The following is a 16,320-nucleotide window of genomic DNA, read 5'->3' on the forward strand; positions in this document are numbered from 1 at the left end:
ATATAGATGAGGTATTATAGAATTGTACACCTGAAACCTATATAATTTTATTGATGAATGTCACCCCAAAAATTCAATAAAAATAAATATACATATATATATATACACATATACATACATATACACACACACACACACACACACATATATATAAAATCTACGTTTCATTTATTTATTCCCTGATCTTGGAATTATTCCCCCCTACTTAACCCAGGATTGAACCCCAGGGGGTTTGGCACCAAAGGGAGCTCTCTCCCACCCCACCACCCTGCCCCACTGCAGAGTAACGGTGGACACCTCAGCTGCTGAAACACGCAAGACCGCAGAATGTCCTTGAAACACATTCATTCCATGCTCAGGGACTAGTGTGACACAAATGCACCACGAGTGGATGGGATGAGAAGTTATGCTGAGAAGCTCATCGACTATGGAAAGCTGGGAGCCACCAACCAACAAGCCATGCACATGGCTGACTTCTGACTCACAGAGAAAGACTTGATCCCAAAGCGGTTTCAAGTACCGAGGTCAGAATGGGGGCTACACAAGAATGCTGCAGATCCCAAATCGAAATAAGCAGGACCGGGCTAAGATGGCAGTGACTGAGTATAAAGGGAACCGCCTCCCATCCCTGCCCCTGCCTCGCACAGACGGCGACCTTACACTCCTAAACCAGCTTCTTGTGGGGCTGCTGCAGGACAAGGAAGGAAGCATCTGCAGTTCCCCCACACCTCAAACACCAGGGATGTAACTGGAGCCAAGGGGTGTGTCGCCTCATCAGTGCCCATGACCATAGGCCTTTGAATCTCTAGAATTGGAGCTGGAGTTATGAAAAGGACAGTCTTCCCCAGAGCTGTCTAAGGAGCCAGATAACCTCTTTGCACAATAGATAATATTCCTTGTATAAATTTTAAAAAGGGAAGGAAGGAAGGAAGGAAGGGAGGGAGGGAGGGAGGGAGGGAGGGAGGGAGGGAGGGAGGGAGGGAGGGAGGGAGGGAGGGAGGGAGAATGAATGAATGAGTTACAAATAGTCATGAAAACCTCAGCAACATATTATAACGTCAGCCCTCAGCCCAAAGGAAGAACGCCCTTCCTCCCCAGCCAACCACAGACTATGGCCTTTCTCCAAAGGGCCACCCCTGGTGGGCCAGAAAAGGCCAGACAAGTTAGAGCTCAGAGTAGAAGAGCTGGCTTGCAGGACTTCTCCACCTGCAAGCCACCCTTGGTTAGAAGGATAGTGGAATGGGAGGGGCAAAGGGAGTCAGGGTTGAGGCACAAATGGAGACACAGACTGGTCAAGGGAGCTGATTTCAGAGACAAAGACAAAGTAGCATCCAGAGAAAGCGGGGCTCCCAGCAGAATCTGGGGGTGGGTCTCCCCACCAGCTGGGCTCAGAGTGGAGTTCAGGGTGTGTCTCAAGTGAAGGTCAGCCAGAGGTGGTCAGATGTCCTCTAAAACCTACCGCAGCCCTCCCAGCAGAGAGAGGGGACCAGTGTGGGAGGAAGGAGGAGGGGGGTGGGTATGCGGAAACATATCTCTGATTTAAAATATTTGCTCATTTCAACTGCCAACTTATACTTATTTGAGTGTATGGCTTTGGTAATACTTTTTATTTCTCTATAAACAGAACCCTTAATATCCCTGCTTGAGTTATTTGCTTTTGGATTATCTTGCCAACATCTGGGCTCACCCAAGGACAATGACGTCTGTCTGGATGACCAACAGATCCCTTCCGGAACCGAGGCGGAGGCCGCCCCAAAGCCACATATTTGGCAGTTGGAGATGTTCTGTTTTATCTCCGCTTCCATGCAAAGATTCAGAAATACTAAAATCCAGGCACGGAAAGTCCTGCCACCCAATTAAGAAATGTTCATGGTGCAAAAGAGAGGTTTACGTGTCCCCTTTTGTTTCAATACAGACACCAGCGGGAAAGAGCTGGCTCGTTCAGAAAAATCAGACTGGTAGGTCCCGCTACAAACTTCCCTCCGAAATGGGTGGTTATGATATAAAAAATACCAGATGGTGGTTCGGGAAAAAGCGTTCATTCACTCAGTCATGTGTTTGCTCATTTGGTTATTTCTTCAATAATTATGAATTGAGCCCCAGCTCGAGAAACACAGTGAGGGTCCTGCACCCAAGGAGGATTCCTCCTCAGGGCTGAAGCAAAGCAGAAAAGAGGCAGAGAGAGGAGAGGAAGCAAGAGATAGCAGAAAAGAGAGGAAAACAGAAGAGAAAAGAGAGGAGAAAGGACCCCCAGATAGATAAAAAGCTCCGATGGAGCGCTCTGTGAAGGAGCATTTATCCAGAGAGGCCAGAGCCGGGTGACAGCGCCGCCCACCACGCCCTCGCTCCGGGGGCCCTTCTCCCCTCTGCAGCCAGCTCCGGAGCCTCCCCCAGCAGCCCGGCGCAGAGGTGCAGCACAGGCCTCTGACACATTTCTGGACTCACATCTGCCGTTGAAAGGAAAGGAAAGTTCTGGTAAAGGAGAAGGCCCGAGTATTAGGGCCATCCAAGGCCATCCTGGGGCCAGCCAAGGGGCAGTCTATCATTTGGAGCCTTTAATCATGAAATCTTTATTCATCGATGTGACGAATTCAGAATCTGTCCGTTTTGACGTTGGCTACACTAAAGTTGCTTTTATACTGTCTGAAGAAAAGGTTTCTTAAATAAATGAATAGAGTTAATTATATTGACTTCTGGGGGCCCCTCTAGCCAAATAAAGAGTGCATAAGCTGCTCTGTGTGTTTCATGTGCCTCCGCGGAAGGATGCTGCTAAGTGCACATGAATCCTTTCTCTGCATCGAGAAAACTCTGCAGGCTATCTGCTCCAAAGCCGCGCAGCAGTTTACATAAGGAGGTAATGGAAAGAAAAACTCTCCATCCCTCAACCCCAGGAGTGAGAACGTACAGAATTCCCTCCGCCCTCAGGATGGGGAATGAAAAAGTCTCTGGCCAAGGTTCAGTTGTGGGGTGATTACTGAATGGTGTGGAATCACACTCTACTCCTCACAGGGTTGCAGGCGGGGAGGAGTCAAGCTTGGCTGCGAGGATGGTGATGCCAGCCATCCGGTAGGACTAGGTGGGCTTGGACGATGGGAATATCCATGGTGACAGTTGGGTCTCCAACCACAGTACCCTCCCTCAGCTTCTGTCTTGCTTCAGCCCTGGTTGTTTGGGATTTACTATTATTTGCAGCTCGACCTAATCCAAACTAATTCCCTGCTTCCTGGGTTGCATATCAGACCCAGAGGAACCTGACCGCTTAGCCACATAAAAGCCATCATTCCCCAAAGCAGAGATCATGGCCCATTTTAAAACCTGGGGAAGGCCATGGAGACTGTCCCAGAAAAATGCATGCCTGTGAAATGCACACCAGCAAGTGTAGGCCTGGATACGCAAGCTAAAAACCTTGACAAAAAGGATGCAATTACCAAAGCACTCATCCCCAAACTCAAGTGGTGCCAGGCCCTGCTCTCGCTTGGGGTCAGCAGAGAGCACAGGACAGGGTCTCTGCTACACCCATCCGCTTCAGTGGCACTCGCTCCTGTGTTACTCATTGTTTGAGCGCCTGCCTGCTGCAGGCACTGGGCCACAGTGAGCCCCCTGGGGAGCTCACAGCTAACTGGGGAGAAGGAGGAGCAGGGCAATGTGATGGGTTTAATATTAAAGCTATTGACAAAGTGCTAGGGGATGGAAAACGAAACCATGGATTCTGCTGCATGGAGGAGGTGACATCTGAGCTTTGCCAACTGATAAAAGGGGGATAGTTTACACAAGGAACTGTGTCACAGAAATTTGGATTGCCCTTGGCATGTTTGGGGAACACAGGGCATACACACCAATGCTGCCTGGAGAGAGTGGTGGGTGGCAGGAGGATTCCGAGATTAGCCTATAACGTCAGGCTGTGCGCAGCTGCACAGGGCTTTGAATGCCACTCTAAGGATTTTGACTTGATGCTTCAGGCAACAAGGAGCCAGAGAATGACATGATCAGATCTGTCCGGCAGTGACAAGAAGGACTGGGGGACAGAGAGAAGGGAGACTGGAGTCTGGGAGCCGCTGGGCAGTGACTGAGGTTCAGACGCAGGCTTTGACTTGGCCGGTGGACACAATACCTCAGCAAACAGCCCTCGGAGTCACCAAAGCCAGCAGTTCCCACGACAGAGCCCTGCTCCCATCTTCTCCCAGTCTCCCGGAGCAGGCGCAGCTGCCCTCCTGTTTTTTCAGGTGCACTGTGCTTCCTCCCACCACCCTTTCCTCCGCCTCCCTACATCTCCCTAGTTTGCCCTAAAACAGCCTTTCATTCCAGAATCACAGAGGAGCCTCAGATGCAGACACTCCCAGGGGATCTGACTTCCTCTCATTCACCCTCATTCAACAGCTGGATCCAACGCACATTTCCTGAGACGCCGCAGTGCACGGCCCTCTGAGGAAGACGCGGCGGAACAGACCAGGCCCTGCCCCGGGCTCGGTGATGCGTGGGGAGGCGGAGTGCGTGTCACTGTCCTTCCTGCAGAGCAGCCTGGCGGGTGCACATAAGGCTGTGGGCGTCTGGGGAACTGAGGAGGAAAAGATCCATCCCTCTGGGTGGAAGAGAAGTGGGTCGGACTTTAAAAAAGTCTTGATGGGGGACCCTGGGGGTTAAAACCCAGAAGATCAGGTTTTCACTTCTCCCTTTCATAGCTGTGTGTCCATAAGCAAGTCACTCCACTTCTCTGAACTTCTGTGTCCTCATTTAGAAAGGGACAAACATACAGGAGTCCTCCCTTATCTGCAGAGGATATGTTCCAGGACCCCCAGTGATGCCTGAAACTGAAGATGGCACCAAACTCTATATATACTGTTTTTCCTGTACATACATGCCCGTGATAAAATTTCACTTAGAAATTAAGCACAGTAAGAGATTAACAACAATAATAATAACATAGAACAATTCTAATAACATACGGTACTGAAAGTTATGTGAATGTGGTCTCTCTCTCAGAACATCCTCTTGTACTGTACTCGCCCTTCCTGCGATGAAGCGAGAGACACCGCCTACGTGATGCGAGGGGGAGGTGAACGACGCGGGCACTGTGATGTAGCGCTAGGCCACACTCACCTTTTTTAAATAGTAAATTTATTGAGGTGACATTGGTTAATAGGATCATATAGGCTTCAGGTGTAGATTTCTATGTTACAAAATCTGTATACTGCGCTGTGTGCCTCCCACCCAAAGTCCGATCATCTCCCATCACCATATATTAGGCCCCCTTCACGCCCCCCACCTACCACTCACCTTCTGATGAGACGGCTACTAAGCGGCTAACGGGCTGGGAGTGTGCGCAGCGTAGACACGCTGGACAAAGGGATGATTTATGTTCCCCGGCGGAATGGAGCAGGATGCAGCGAGACTTCATCACGCTACTCAGAACCGCGTGCAATTTAAAACTTAGGAGTTATTTCTGGAATTTTCCATTTAATATTTTTGGACTGCGGGTTGACGGCGGGTAACTGAAACCATGAAAAGCAAAACCACGGATAGGGGGGACTACTGTGGTTCACTTACAAGGTTGGGAGGATACTGTAAGCCTGGGGGCGGGATTCCAATCAGAATGGGAAGCGGCCTCTAGAACCTGCAAGGACCCTGCCACTGGGTATGCACGCTCTGTGTGATCCTGTCCTGCGTGTGGGCTGGACCTAGTGACTTGCCTCCAGCCAGTGGAATGTGGCAAAGAGTGACAGGATGGCCGTTCTAAGACGAGGTTACAAAAAGACTGGCTTCCGTCTTACTCACCCTCCACTGCTGTCGTCCTTGCCTGCTCTGATGGAAGCCAGCTGCCAGGCTGGGAGCTGGCCTATGGGAGGTCCGAATGGCAGGAACTGAGTGGGGAACTGAATTCTGCCAACGTCATGAAAGCTCTTGGAAGTGTATCTCTCCCCCAATAATTGTCCAGATGACTGTAACCCTGGCAAACACCTTGAGAGCAGCCTGTGAAAGACCCTGAACCAGAGGACCTGGCTAAGCTGTGCTTTGCTTCCTGATCCACAGAAACTCTGAGATAATGTGTCTGTTGTTTTAAGCCACTAAGTTTCTGGGTAATTTGTTATGCAGCAGTAGCTAACAAATACAATCAGGGTGATACTGAGACTATTTAGCAACCAGCTCAGTACCGGCGTTAACCAGTTAGCGCAGATGCTGACGGCAGCACCGGAGCAGATCTTGAGCATGACCTGCTAGAGCATGGGGAGTGCAGGAAGGGGTCTGGGGAAGGGCAGGTAAAGTGGTGGGAATTTATCTTATGGAAATACTCACACAGGAGCATAAAAGTACTACTTGCAAGAATATTCCCTGCAGCATTATTTGCTATAGCAAAAGATTGGGAACAACTGAAAAAGTCTATCCCCAGGGGGCTGGTTAAATTAAGGACATCCATGCCATGGGCAATCACACAGCCAATAAAAAGAATGAGATATGTGCTGATATGGAATGATGGGCAGGATATACTTTGTTCAGGAGAACAGTGGCATCATATACCATGATTTGTGTTAAATATATGTACATATACTTATCTGAAGGCTTGTAGTTCTAGAAATAACCTGGTAGCCCTGGTTGCCTCAGAAAGAGGAGCAGGGGGGTGGGGTCAGGGATGGGAGAGAAACCTAACTTTTCTGTCCCCTGGAGCCCCTTGTGATGCCCCTTCCATCACCTGTGGTGGGGAGGTAATTATGGCTGTGTTCTGGGGGGGATTCATAAACCCTAATTTGGCATCTGGAGATTTTCTAAATTGGGAGGGGTTGCTGAGTGGAAGGGCCATGGCTCCCCTGCCCCTCAACAGCCAGAGCAGTGCCTCCCATTAGAGATTTTATAGGGGGAAAAAAGGTTCTGCTTTAATGAAGAAAAGTTGGGCCTCCTTTCTTTCCCCAGTTCCCACTCAACTCTCCACCACCCATCCACTCCCCGACACCACTGCCACCACCTCCCCAGCCTGGGTCAGTCTGAATTGAGTCAACCCAGTCCAGGTCTCTGCTGGGCCCCTGGGGACTCACCTGGTACATCTGGGGATGTATTGAGAGTCATGAAGGCGTCTGACAGGCCGGCTTTGACAGGGTGCTGGGAGGAGCTGATTTCCAGGACAGACATAGGGATCTGCAGCAGGGGAGAAGAGGCTCCATCTACCCCCACCCCAAACACTCCTGGGCCAGCTTAGACTTCCCCTCTGAGGTCCAGACCCACCTACCTGCTTGGTGCCACCTCTTGGAGGGTGTGAAAACATCTCACACCCAAGGTGCCCCATTCAAATTTCAAGTCTTCCCCACACCACCTCCAAGCACACTCCCTTGTTTTACGCACTATTTTTGTGAAGAGACCTAAGAGTCACCCCAGCCCCTCCCTTTCTTCACTTCCCCCACCTCCTCCATTGAATATATCTCTAAATCCTGTTAATTAATCAGCTGACTCTCAAATCTGTCCACTTCTCTCCTTCGTCCCCCAGTAGACTCCAAGTTGGCAACACCCCTTTCCTAACTCATCTCCCAGCTTTCCCTCTGAGCCCCCAACAATCTGTTCTCCACTCTGAAGTCAGAGTGACCTTAGTCAAAGGCAAATCTGGTGTTCCCCCGCCCTGTCTTGCCCCTCACTCTCTCCCCACCAGCCATGCTGCCTTCTTCCAGTGCTCTGTACCAGCCACAATCTATCCTGTCACAGGACCTTTGCACATGCTCTTCTTTCTCCTGGAACACACTTCCCTCTCCTCTTTGCTTCTTTAACTCCTATGCATCCTGCAGATTTTATCTCTTTTCCTTAGGGAAGCCTCTCCTGACCCCTGCTGAGGTAAAGAGCCCCATGACAGTCTCTTGGCACCAGGCACCTCTACTTAGGAGCACTTGTTACAGTGACACTTCTACATTTGTCTCTGCAATTACTGTCTATTGTCTCAACAGGACTTAAACTCTACAAGGGCAGGGCCCGCAGCCATCTTATTAACTGCTGTATCCCTAGCACCAAGCCCTATGCCAGGGACATTTCAGGTTCTCTACAAATATTCACTAAATAGAAAAAAAAGTCTCCACAGGACCCAGCCATCTCCGAAGGTGGGCTCACTCACCTCTTTGTAGCCGAATACAATGCGGCCATCACGATGCAGAGCTGCCTGGAAGGTGAAGCTGCCCCTGTCCTCCCGGCCTTGGAGGTAGACATGGTCCCACTGAACAACAAAGACCGTCCCTGTGGAGAAGAGCAGAGTCCTGGCTGGAGGGGAGGTAGTTCAGGGGGCAGGGCATTGCAGGAACAGTGGCCAAAGTGGACTGGCCACGGGTCAGGTCCCTTAGGGACGATGGAGGCAGTTTGCAAATTTGACTGAAGGCAGGAGCTGGGCAACCCACAAACAGCCTGGCTTTCGAGCTGGAGAGGACCCTGCTTCAGCCCCAGACACCATGTGCGATCACCTCTTGCCCCAAGCATGCCCCTTCCTTCTCGCCTGTCCTGACCCTCGAGTTGAGGAAAAGTAGGAAAACTGCCTGTTCTCCTGGGACGGGAGGGTGGGTGTTCAAGGGACAGCCTGGTGAGAGTAAAAACCAATAAAGGTCCCTAGGACTTATTTCACCTCTACTAAGGGCCAAGCACTTTCATTTCGGTGTCCATCAGATCCTGCTGGGTAGCAGGCATTTTGTTGCCACCTTACAGGTGAGGAAACAATACAGAAAGGTGGGGTGGCTACCTTGCTGTGTGACCGTGGCAAGTCCCTCGCCCTCTCTGGGTCTTGTGTTCTTCTAAAGGGGCTGGGCCAGGGGAGCCCTGGTGCTAGGTGACTTAAACTCTGATATCTTGTCTCACCATTGTCAAAGTAAGCAACTGTGGAATTGTCGGAGTAGCCGGGGTTGAAGTTGGCCATCAGAGGGGCCACGTACTGAGTAGCTGTGAGCATCCGATGGGTCACATCACCAGTGAAGATGAAGCCTGGAATGGGGAGAAGTTCAGAAGAATCACCAGAGATGGCCCAGAGGGGCTGTTTCCTCATGTTCCCCCCTCCCCATGCCAAGGGCAGGAAGGAGCAGTGCAGATATAGTTAGAAGCAAGTCTTGAACCTCTGTCCTCTATGCCCAACTGGTGGGCTCAGGATCAGGCATGTGTGGAGCAAAAGGGTCCCAGGCCAGGAAGTTTCTCCCTGCCCCTCCGGGTGGGCACAAATTCCCACCTCCCTTTCCCTGGGGATGTACACAGGAATCAAAGATGGACTTCTGATGTCAACAGGGAGCTCTCAATGCAATCTCCCTTTCCCTCCAAATCACAGACTCAGAAACACAGGGATCATGGTTGCCACAGGGACTGCACACACTGGCCTGAGCTGGCCCAGAGGGAAACACACACACACACACACACACACACACACACACACACACACACACAGGAGCAAGTCAGCTGATGTAAGAGAGGTATTCAGGCACAATCACTGACCTCCCTCCTGAGAGTGGGCTCCCAAGAGAGAGCCAAACATGGGTCCCTCCCTGGTCCATCTATACAACCCTACCTCCAGTGAACATCCCCAGGTAGGTTCCCCAAGTTCTGGCTGAGAGCTCCAAATCCTCCCCCAGCCTTACTGACACAGCCTTACCTCCAGTTGCTATGGTGATCTGCCGCAGAGGATGCCCGTAGAAAGGGAAATCAAAGGACAAGACCACTCTCTGCAGGGGATGGGAGAGAGTCAGCATGGGCCAACCTGCAGGCCAAGGGGCTGGGCATCTACACTGCTCCATGCTTGTCTGAACAGGGTAGGGGGCAGGCATGTCCAGGGCAGGCTGCCAGGACCACAGGTGGGAACCCCAACTCTGGCCAAGCCACCCAGCGTCCCATGGAAGTCACCTCCCAAGATCACAGATCTTAGGCCACAGCCATGCGCACTGACCAGGCGGGGTGGGTTGGGCTCCAGCCTCCCAGCCCAGGGCAGCGCTGCCAGGAACCGGGGCACTCACCGAAGCCTGCCGGTGGGTGTTGGAAAGGATTCTGTGGACCTTCACTTGGCTCCGGTTGGCCTCGGACACATCCACCCACAGCTCCCGGCTGCGGGGCTCGCTGGGGCCATACAGACGGGACACATAGTAGTTGTGGTTGTCCTCCTGCCACCATCCAAGACAGAGGCCACAGAAGGCATGAGGTGTCAGGCATGCCAGGAACCACCCTCTGCACCTCCCGCACCCAGACTTCTGGATACAAGAAATCATGGATGGCCCCCAGGAAGCTGGACGTGTGGCCCAGATGGCTGGTTTAGGTCTGGTAGCCCCTGGGCTCCCCTTGGCCCCAAACAGCTCAGTACCTGGCCCCTAGCCATGCCCATATGGCTCTGGCTCCAGCCAAATCCCACCTGCTGTACCCATGCTCAGCCCTGCCATTCCCAGAGAGGCCAGGAGGCTTTTCCTATGGTCCCCGAGTCCCCGTGAAGCACAAGGCAGAGCCCGGCTTGCAGCACCCCAGAGAAAGAGGGCAGCCCCAAACAGCCCTTGTCTCTAGGGAGCTCCCAGACTGAGGGGGAGAGCACCCCTGCTCTGGGGAGTACCCTTTTAAGGGAGAAGAAAAAACTAGATTTTAGAAGCTACCAGTCTAAAGATGGAGGCATACCCTTGATCTTGGGGAGTTGCTAGCCTGATGGAGGAGGTGGGACTTATGCAAACAGAACACACAGACACAGGCCCTCAAGCAGAGGGATGACACAGGGCCCACACTACAGTCACTAGAGGGCAAGGATTTGAAGATGTATTTCTAACTCTACTGTGTGCCCAGAACCCAGCAGGCTGGGCGTTACTTCTGCAAGGCCTCTCCTGCACAGGGCACTTAGTGCCAGGGGTGAAAAGAGGCCGGGAAACAGTTGGCAGAAAAGATGGAAGAGCCAGGAGAGGGGCGATGTCACAGCATTTCAGTGGATAAAGGGTGGGGGGGCAGCCATAGGAGAAACGGAGGCAGAGCGGGCAGGTTCACTTGGCAGCTGCCGAGGAGATGGGGGCTGCTGACCCGTGAGAAGCCCTGGACATTGTGGGTCATCAATCAGGCTGTCCAGCGGCAGTGGCTGCAGACACAGCAAAGCAAACCACGTCCTCTCTGCCAGCCTGCCAGCTGCCCAGCCAGCCCTTGCCCTGGGCCCAGCATGAGCAGGGACAGGATGCCTGCTCTCCCCACCTGCCAGGAGGAAGACTGCTCTTCTGACAAGTGACACACTGAGAATCTGGGGTTGGGGCAGAGCTGGGGGAGATGAGCAGAAGAAACATGTAGACAGGTGGGCTGGGGGGTGGGAGGGGCTCGATTTCACACTGCCATTGCCTGGTTTCATGTCCATCAAATAAATCTAAAACACATTTGAAACCACATCACTGTTCACAAGCCATCTGGGGCTCCCACTGCCCTCGTGACAAAACCCAAACCTCAGCCTGGCATGCAGGTCCCATCAAGAGCCAGCTCCACTTTCTCTCCAGCTTCACCTCTCTCTCCTTCTCCCCTTCTCCTGCGCATTCCTGTGCCCCCACCCACCAGACCAGACTCCTCTGACAGTCTCAGACCACTGGTGGTCACTCATGCCTTCACACATGCTGATCCTCCTGCCCAGAACGACCTTCCTGACCTTCCTCCCCTAGCCTATTCCTACTCCTTCAATGCTCAGCTTAAACCTCACCTTACTGACCTTCTCCCCCTACTTGCCCAGGGAGGACCTCCATCCCCTACAAATGGCTCCCACCACCCATGGGAGCCCTCAAGAGATGTGTGTACCATTTGTGAGAGTCACATGAACCCACCTTTACTCGATTTCTGGTTTTACTCATGAAACCACCTGAGGGGGCCACCCTGATGCCACCACCCCTGGGGTGAGGGCAAGGGTCCATGCCAAGGATGTTGCCTGTCATTGCTGCCACAGTCACCCACCCTGGGGTCCCAGAAGGTGCCCAGAGGAGAAAGCACTGCTCCCCAGTCTGCCTGCAGGCACCGAAGCAGCAGTGCTTGTGCCCAGAGCTCACAGCCCCTTCCACTTCTGCCTCTCACCCAACTCCCCAGGGGACCAGATGTTGTGTCTTTTCCTCCTAGGCCTCCAGCTCTTCCATCGCCACCCATTTCTGCTAGGAATCCTCACCTTGATCAAACAAACAAAAAAACCAACCCCCTCCACCACCACCACAAATCACCTGCCAAGAAACAGCTCCATGCACACCACCTCATGCAAAGAGAAATGTACAAAGGTGGCCCCAGCCTGTGTCCTGGAACTCACAGGGTGAGTGGTTTTTATTCCACTGCAAAGCCCAAAACAGGGGGCTCTGAACAACACTGTGCATCTGACCCCAATTCAGCTGCGACCACCTGCCAGAGTCACTGCTATAGCTCACCTCTTCCCCTGGTGCCCGGGTTCAAATATAAAAGTAGTTTATTAAAGGGCATCGGTTAGCCTAAAATTTTGCCTGAAGAATGGAAAACAAGTTAGATGCTATTCAGGCTGTTATTTAAATTTCAGCTATCCCTTTTCCCCCACCACACCTGCCCAACTCTGATCCCCTGACAAGCAGGGACAGGTGAGGTCACCTCTGTACCCAGGTCTGGAGGTTCTTGCATCATCTGAGCTAGATAAGTGTTTGCTGAGGTGAGTGAGGCAGGAGCCCAGACCTTTCCTTTTGCTGTTTTATAAGAGGAGGGATCGGTGCCTGGCATTGGGTCGAAGTTTTGGAAATAAACTTGTCTTTCTAATTCCTGGGCTGTCTTTTTATGACCTGTGGGTGAGGGGAAATGAGTGGCTCAACAGAGCAAAGCAGCATCTAGGTAGCACTCCTTTTGTGTGCTGTTGTAGAATGAATTGTGTTTCCCAAAGACGTATGTTCCAGCCCTACCCCCCCTACCTATGAATGTGACCTTATTTGGAAATAGAGTCTTAGCAGGCACTAATTCCAATAATGGATGTCTTTATAAAAGGAAGGAGGGGGAGATTTGTTTACAGAGTCACAGAGGTGACACAGGGAAGAAAGCCATGTGACAACAGAGGCAGAGATTGGAGCGATGCAGCTTACAAGCCAAGGAACACCAAGCATTGCCAGGAGCCACCAGAAGCTGGAAGAGGCGAGGAAGAACTCTTCCCTAGGGCCTTCAGAGGGATCATGGCCTCACTGATGACTTAATTTGACTTCTGGTCTCCAAAACTGTGAGAGAACACATTTCTGCTCTTTTAAGCCACCCAGTTCACGGGAATTTGGAAACTAATACACTTGCCCACAGCTGGGCTGCTGTGGCTCAGGTGGGGCAGTCCCGAGTTGCCTCCCCCTTCGGTGTTACCGCCCTGCTTAGAACACTCTGTGGCTTCCCAGCTGCTCTCAGAATGAAGGCCACACTCCTTACCGAGACCTACAAGGCCTGTGGGGCAGAGCCTGGATATTGCCTACCCAATATCCATTCCCCCTTCCCCTTCTTTATTAACAAAACATTGACTTTGTAGCAAGCAACAGCGTAGACAACTAAAAAACCCGCATTCCCGGGATGTCTTAAGGGTGACATGTGACACAGGCTGGCTAATGAGACAAACTGAAGGTTCTAGTGGAGCCTTTTGAAAGAAGTCCAATTTGACTGCTTGCTCCTCTTTTTTTTTCTTTTTTTTTTTCAAATCCTCACCAAGGATATGCTTATTGATTTTAGAGAGAGGGAAGGCAGAGAGAGAGATATCAATGTGAGAGAGAAAGATGAATCAGTTGCTTTCCTGTAGGTGCCCCAACCAGGGGTTGAACCTGCAACTTAAGTATGTGCCCTGTATGGGAATCAAACCCACAACCTTTCAGTGCACAGGATGACGCTCCAACCAACTGAACCACCCTGGCCAGGGCTGCTTGTTCCTCTTGCCTTTGCCCTTCTTATTCCTGCCTGGAATGCAGATATGATGAATGGAGCTTCAACAGCCATCTTGTGAGTATGAGGACAAGAGCTGCAATCTAAGGATGGTGGAGTGAAGAGCTGGATGGAACCTGGTTTCCTGATGACATGCTGGAGGGCTGCTGGTTCAGTCTTTGGATTCAGCCCTCTGTTACACACAAACACAGATCCTTCCTGATGCACGGTAGTCCGGCCCCGCCTCCTCCTCTCCCCCGCTCTCTGCACTCCAGCGCTGCTGGGCTTCTCTCAGTTTCTGGAATCACCAAGAGCTTGTCTGCCTCAGGACCCTGGTCCTTCCTGTGCCTCAAAACTTCTTTCTTATTCCATTCAGAAGCTCACTCCCCCTCGTCTTTCAGGCCTCAGGCCCACGGTTATTTCCTCAGGCACACCTCCCTGAAGCCCGTTACACTCTCATCACAGCTCGGGCTTCTCCCTCTCAATGAGTTGCACACTTGTCATCACTTATTTGGCTTTTAGACTTGTTATCTCCTGAGTTGCCCACAGGTAAGGTCAGCCTTTATCTGTGGTGCTTAAGCACAGAGTATGTGCTCAATTGGAGGATCTGTTAATGAATGAATGACCATTTGGAGTTTCACAGCATAGTGTGTTGAAGGCCTGCGCACCCTGACTGCTGCCGCCATGCAGTCTGGTGGCTGGGTGGCATGGTGTCACCAAACAAAGCAAGACAGCAGCTAACAGGGAACAGGTGCTGCTGGATGGTGGAGGAGTCAATGGAATACAGCTGCGCACTGGGACCCTGAGCAGGCCTGTGTTTAAGCTGGCTGTTCGCAGGCTGGGAGAAGGGTCCTGTTTCCATCACCTGCTGCCTGGGACTCGCCAGGTGAGAGGTTCACTAAACCTCCACGCGTTGGAAACGAGGGCCCTGGACAGGAGCCATGCTCTGCAGCTGTGAAGCCCAAACATGCTGACACATCTCTTGCTGCCTCACCTAAGAGGCAGAGTGAGGTGTCTGGGGACCTGTCTCACCATCCCATTGCTCCGTCCCCTCTGTTTCCCATAAAGGAAAATGGTCCACTGCCCCAGCCGGCGCTGCTCCACTGAGGAGCCAGGCTGGGTGCTGTTGGGGATCCCTGGGCAGAATTATTTCACTCTTAGAGCTCCTAAGGAGGTGCTCCTAAGGTGGCACCTCTTCAGTGATGAAAGGTCTCTGTGCCCTCACTATAAACCCTTCCCCTGGGACAGCTCGAATGGCCCTAACTAGAACAGTCTCGCTCATGGGGTGATCGGAGGAAGGACTTCCAGGGATACCCCAGACAGCCCTTCACCAGCAGAGAGGGCGAATGTGAGTGGGAAGACTCATTTCTGAGAGAACTTTTCCCTGGCAGCACTGGCCCCCATGGTTTCTTTCCTCTACGAAGTCAATCACTACTGGCTGCTTTTTTTTTAAGAGAAAGTTTGGTTAGAAAGTCATAGAAGTAGAAGTGAGCCCTAGAAGAAATGGGTTCAGAAAACAAATTAGAGGCAAAAGAAGGGGGCCCTTGGAGCTTAGGAGAGGAAAGTAATGGCAGCACGGGGGGGGGGGGGGCAGGATGGGGAGGCGAGAAGGACATGCTCCTGGGAGGCCGAGTACGCTAAGTCCTCTGGCCTATGGGCTTTTAAAGGTGCATCTCAATAGAAGATGCCTCAGCTTTCCAGGTGTGTCCTTTCAGGGTCGTGGTTTCCACTGATTGGCTGGCGCCAGGGAGGGGGTCATGAGTCAGTGCAGCTGGTCCTGATGTCAGCCAGCGGCGTCACTGGTCTGGTTTTGCCGCTTTTCTGGAGCTGGAGCTGAAACACAGCTGGGGCCTAGATGTATTTGATGTGGGTCAGAACCTCATTGTTCTCGGGGCTCAATGCTTAGGGGAGTGGTCGTGCAAAGGGCCCACGCGGGAGTTGCATGAAGCCACTCTTCGGCCCCTTGTTCCCCCTCCAAGGGGCTCTACCACATGACTAGCGACATGCCAGGGGAAGAATTCTCCAACGTGGCGGAGCTTCTGCTCTACCACTGCAGGTCCCTGATCGCACTGCCACTGGCACCAGCTGTTTTGATGGTGGAAGTCCACTCATGGCAGAGATGAATAAATGCCTCCCAATGACCGTTCTACCGATGACAGAACCTCCCGATTTTAGTCAAGCACATCGCCACCCAGTTAGACTACGTTTCCCGGCCCTCCTTACAGCTGGGTGTGGCTAAATGACAATGTCTGGCCAGTGGAAGGTGAGCAGGATGATTGCCCTCAATAGGAATGGGGGGCCCTCACCTTGCTCAGTAACCATCGCTGGGCTGCAGATGTGATGGGGGAGCTGAAACAGCCACCTTGGACCACAACATGGAAGAAATCTGGGTCCCCAATGCCATGGAGACACTACATCAAACCCTGCTTATGCTCACGCTATTACATGGGAGAGAAAGTTTCTCTCATGTGTGTCTCGTCGGTTGGGCATTTGTTACGATAGCTG

General features: G+C 52.1%; 1 protein-coding gene across 1 annotated transcript in view; it reads right to left on the reverse strand.

Moving 5' to 3' along the window:
- PLXDC1 (plexin domain containing 1) overlaps positions 1 to 16,320 on the reverse strand; it is a 58,415-nt gene that overhangs the window by 23,510 nt on the left and 18,585 nt on the right. Inside the window, exons 3-7 of the mRNA XM_081160961.1 lie at positions 9,948 to 10,091; positions 9,590 to 9,659; positions 8,812 to 8,934; positions 8,084 to 8,202; positions 7,026 to 7,125 (exon numbers count right to left, since the gene is read on the reverse strand). Of these exons, the coding sequence (XP_081017087.1) occupies positions 7,026 to 7,125; positions 8,084 to 8,202; positions 8,812 to 8,934; positions 9,590 to 9,659; positions 9,948 to 10,091 (556 nt within the window). The remainder of the gene's footprint in view (positions 1 to 7,025; positions 7,126 to 8,083; positions 8,203 to 8,811; positions 8,935 to 9,589; positions 9,660 to 9,947; positions 10,092 to 16,320) is intronic.

The sequence above is a fragment of the Miniopterus schreibersii genome (genome assembly GCF_964146895.1).
Source record: "Miniopterus schreibersii genome assembly, chromosome: 16".
NCBI lineage: Eukaryota > Metazoa > Chordata > Mammalia > Chiroptera > Miniopteridae > Miniopterus > Miniopterus schreibersii.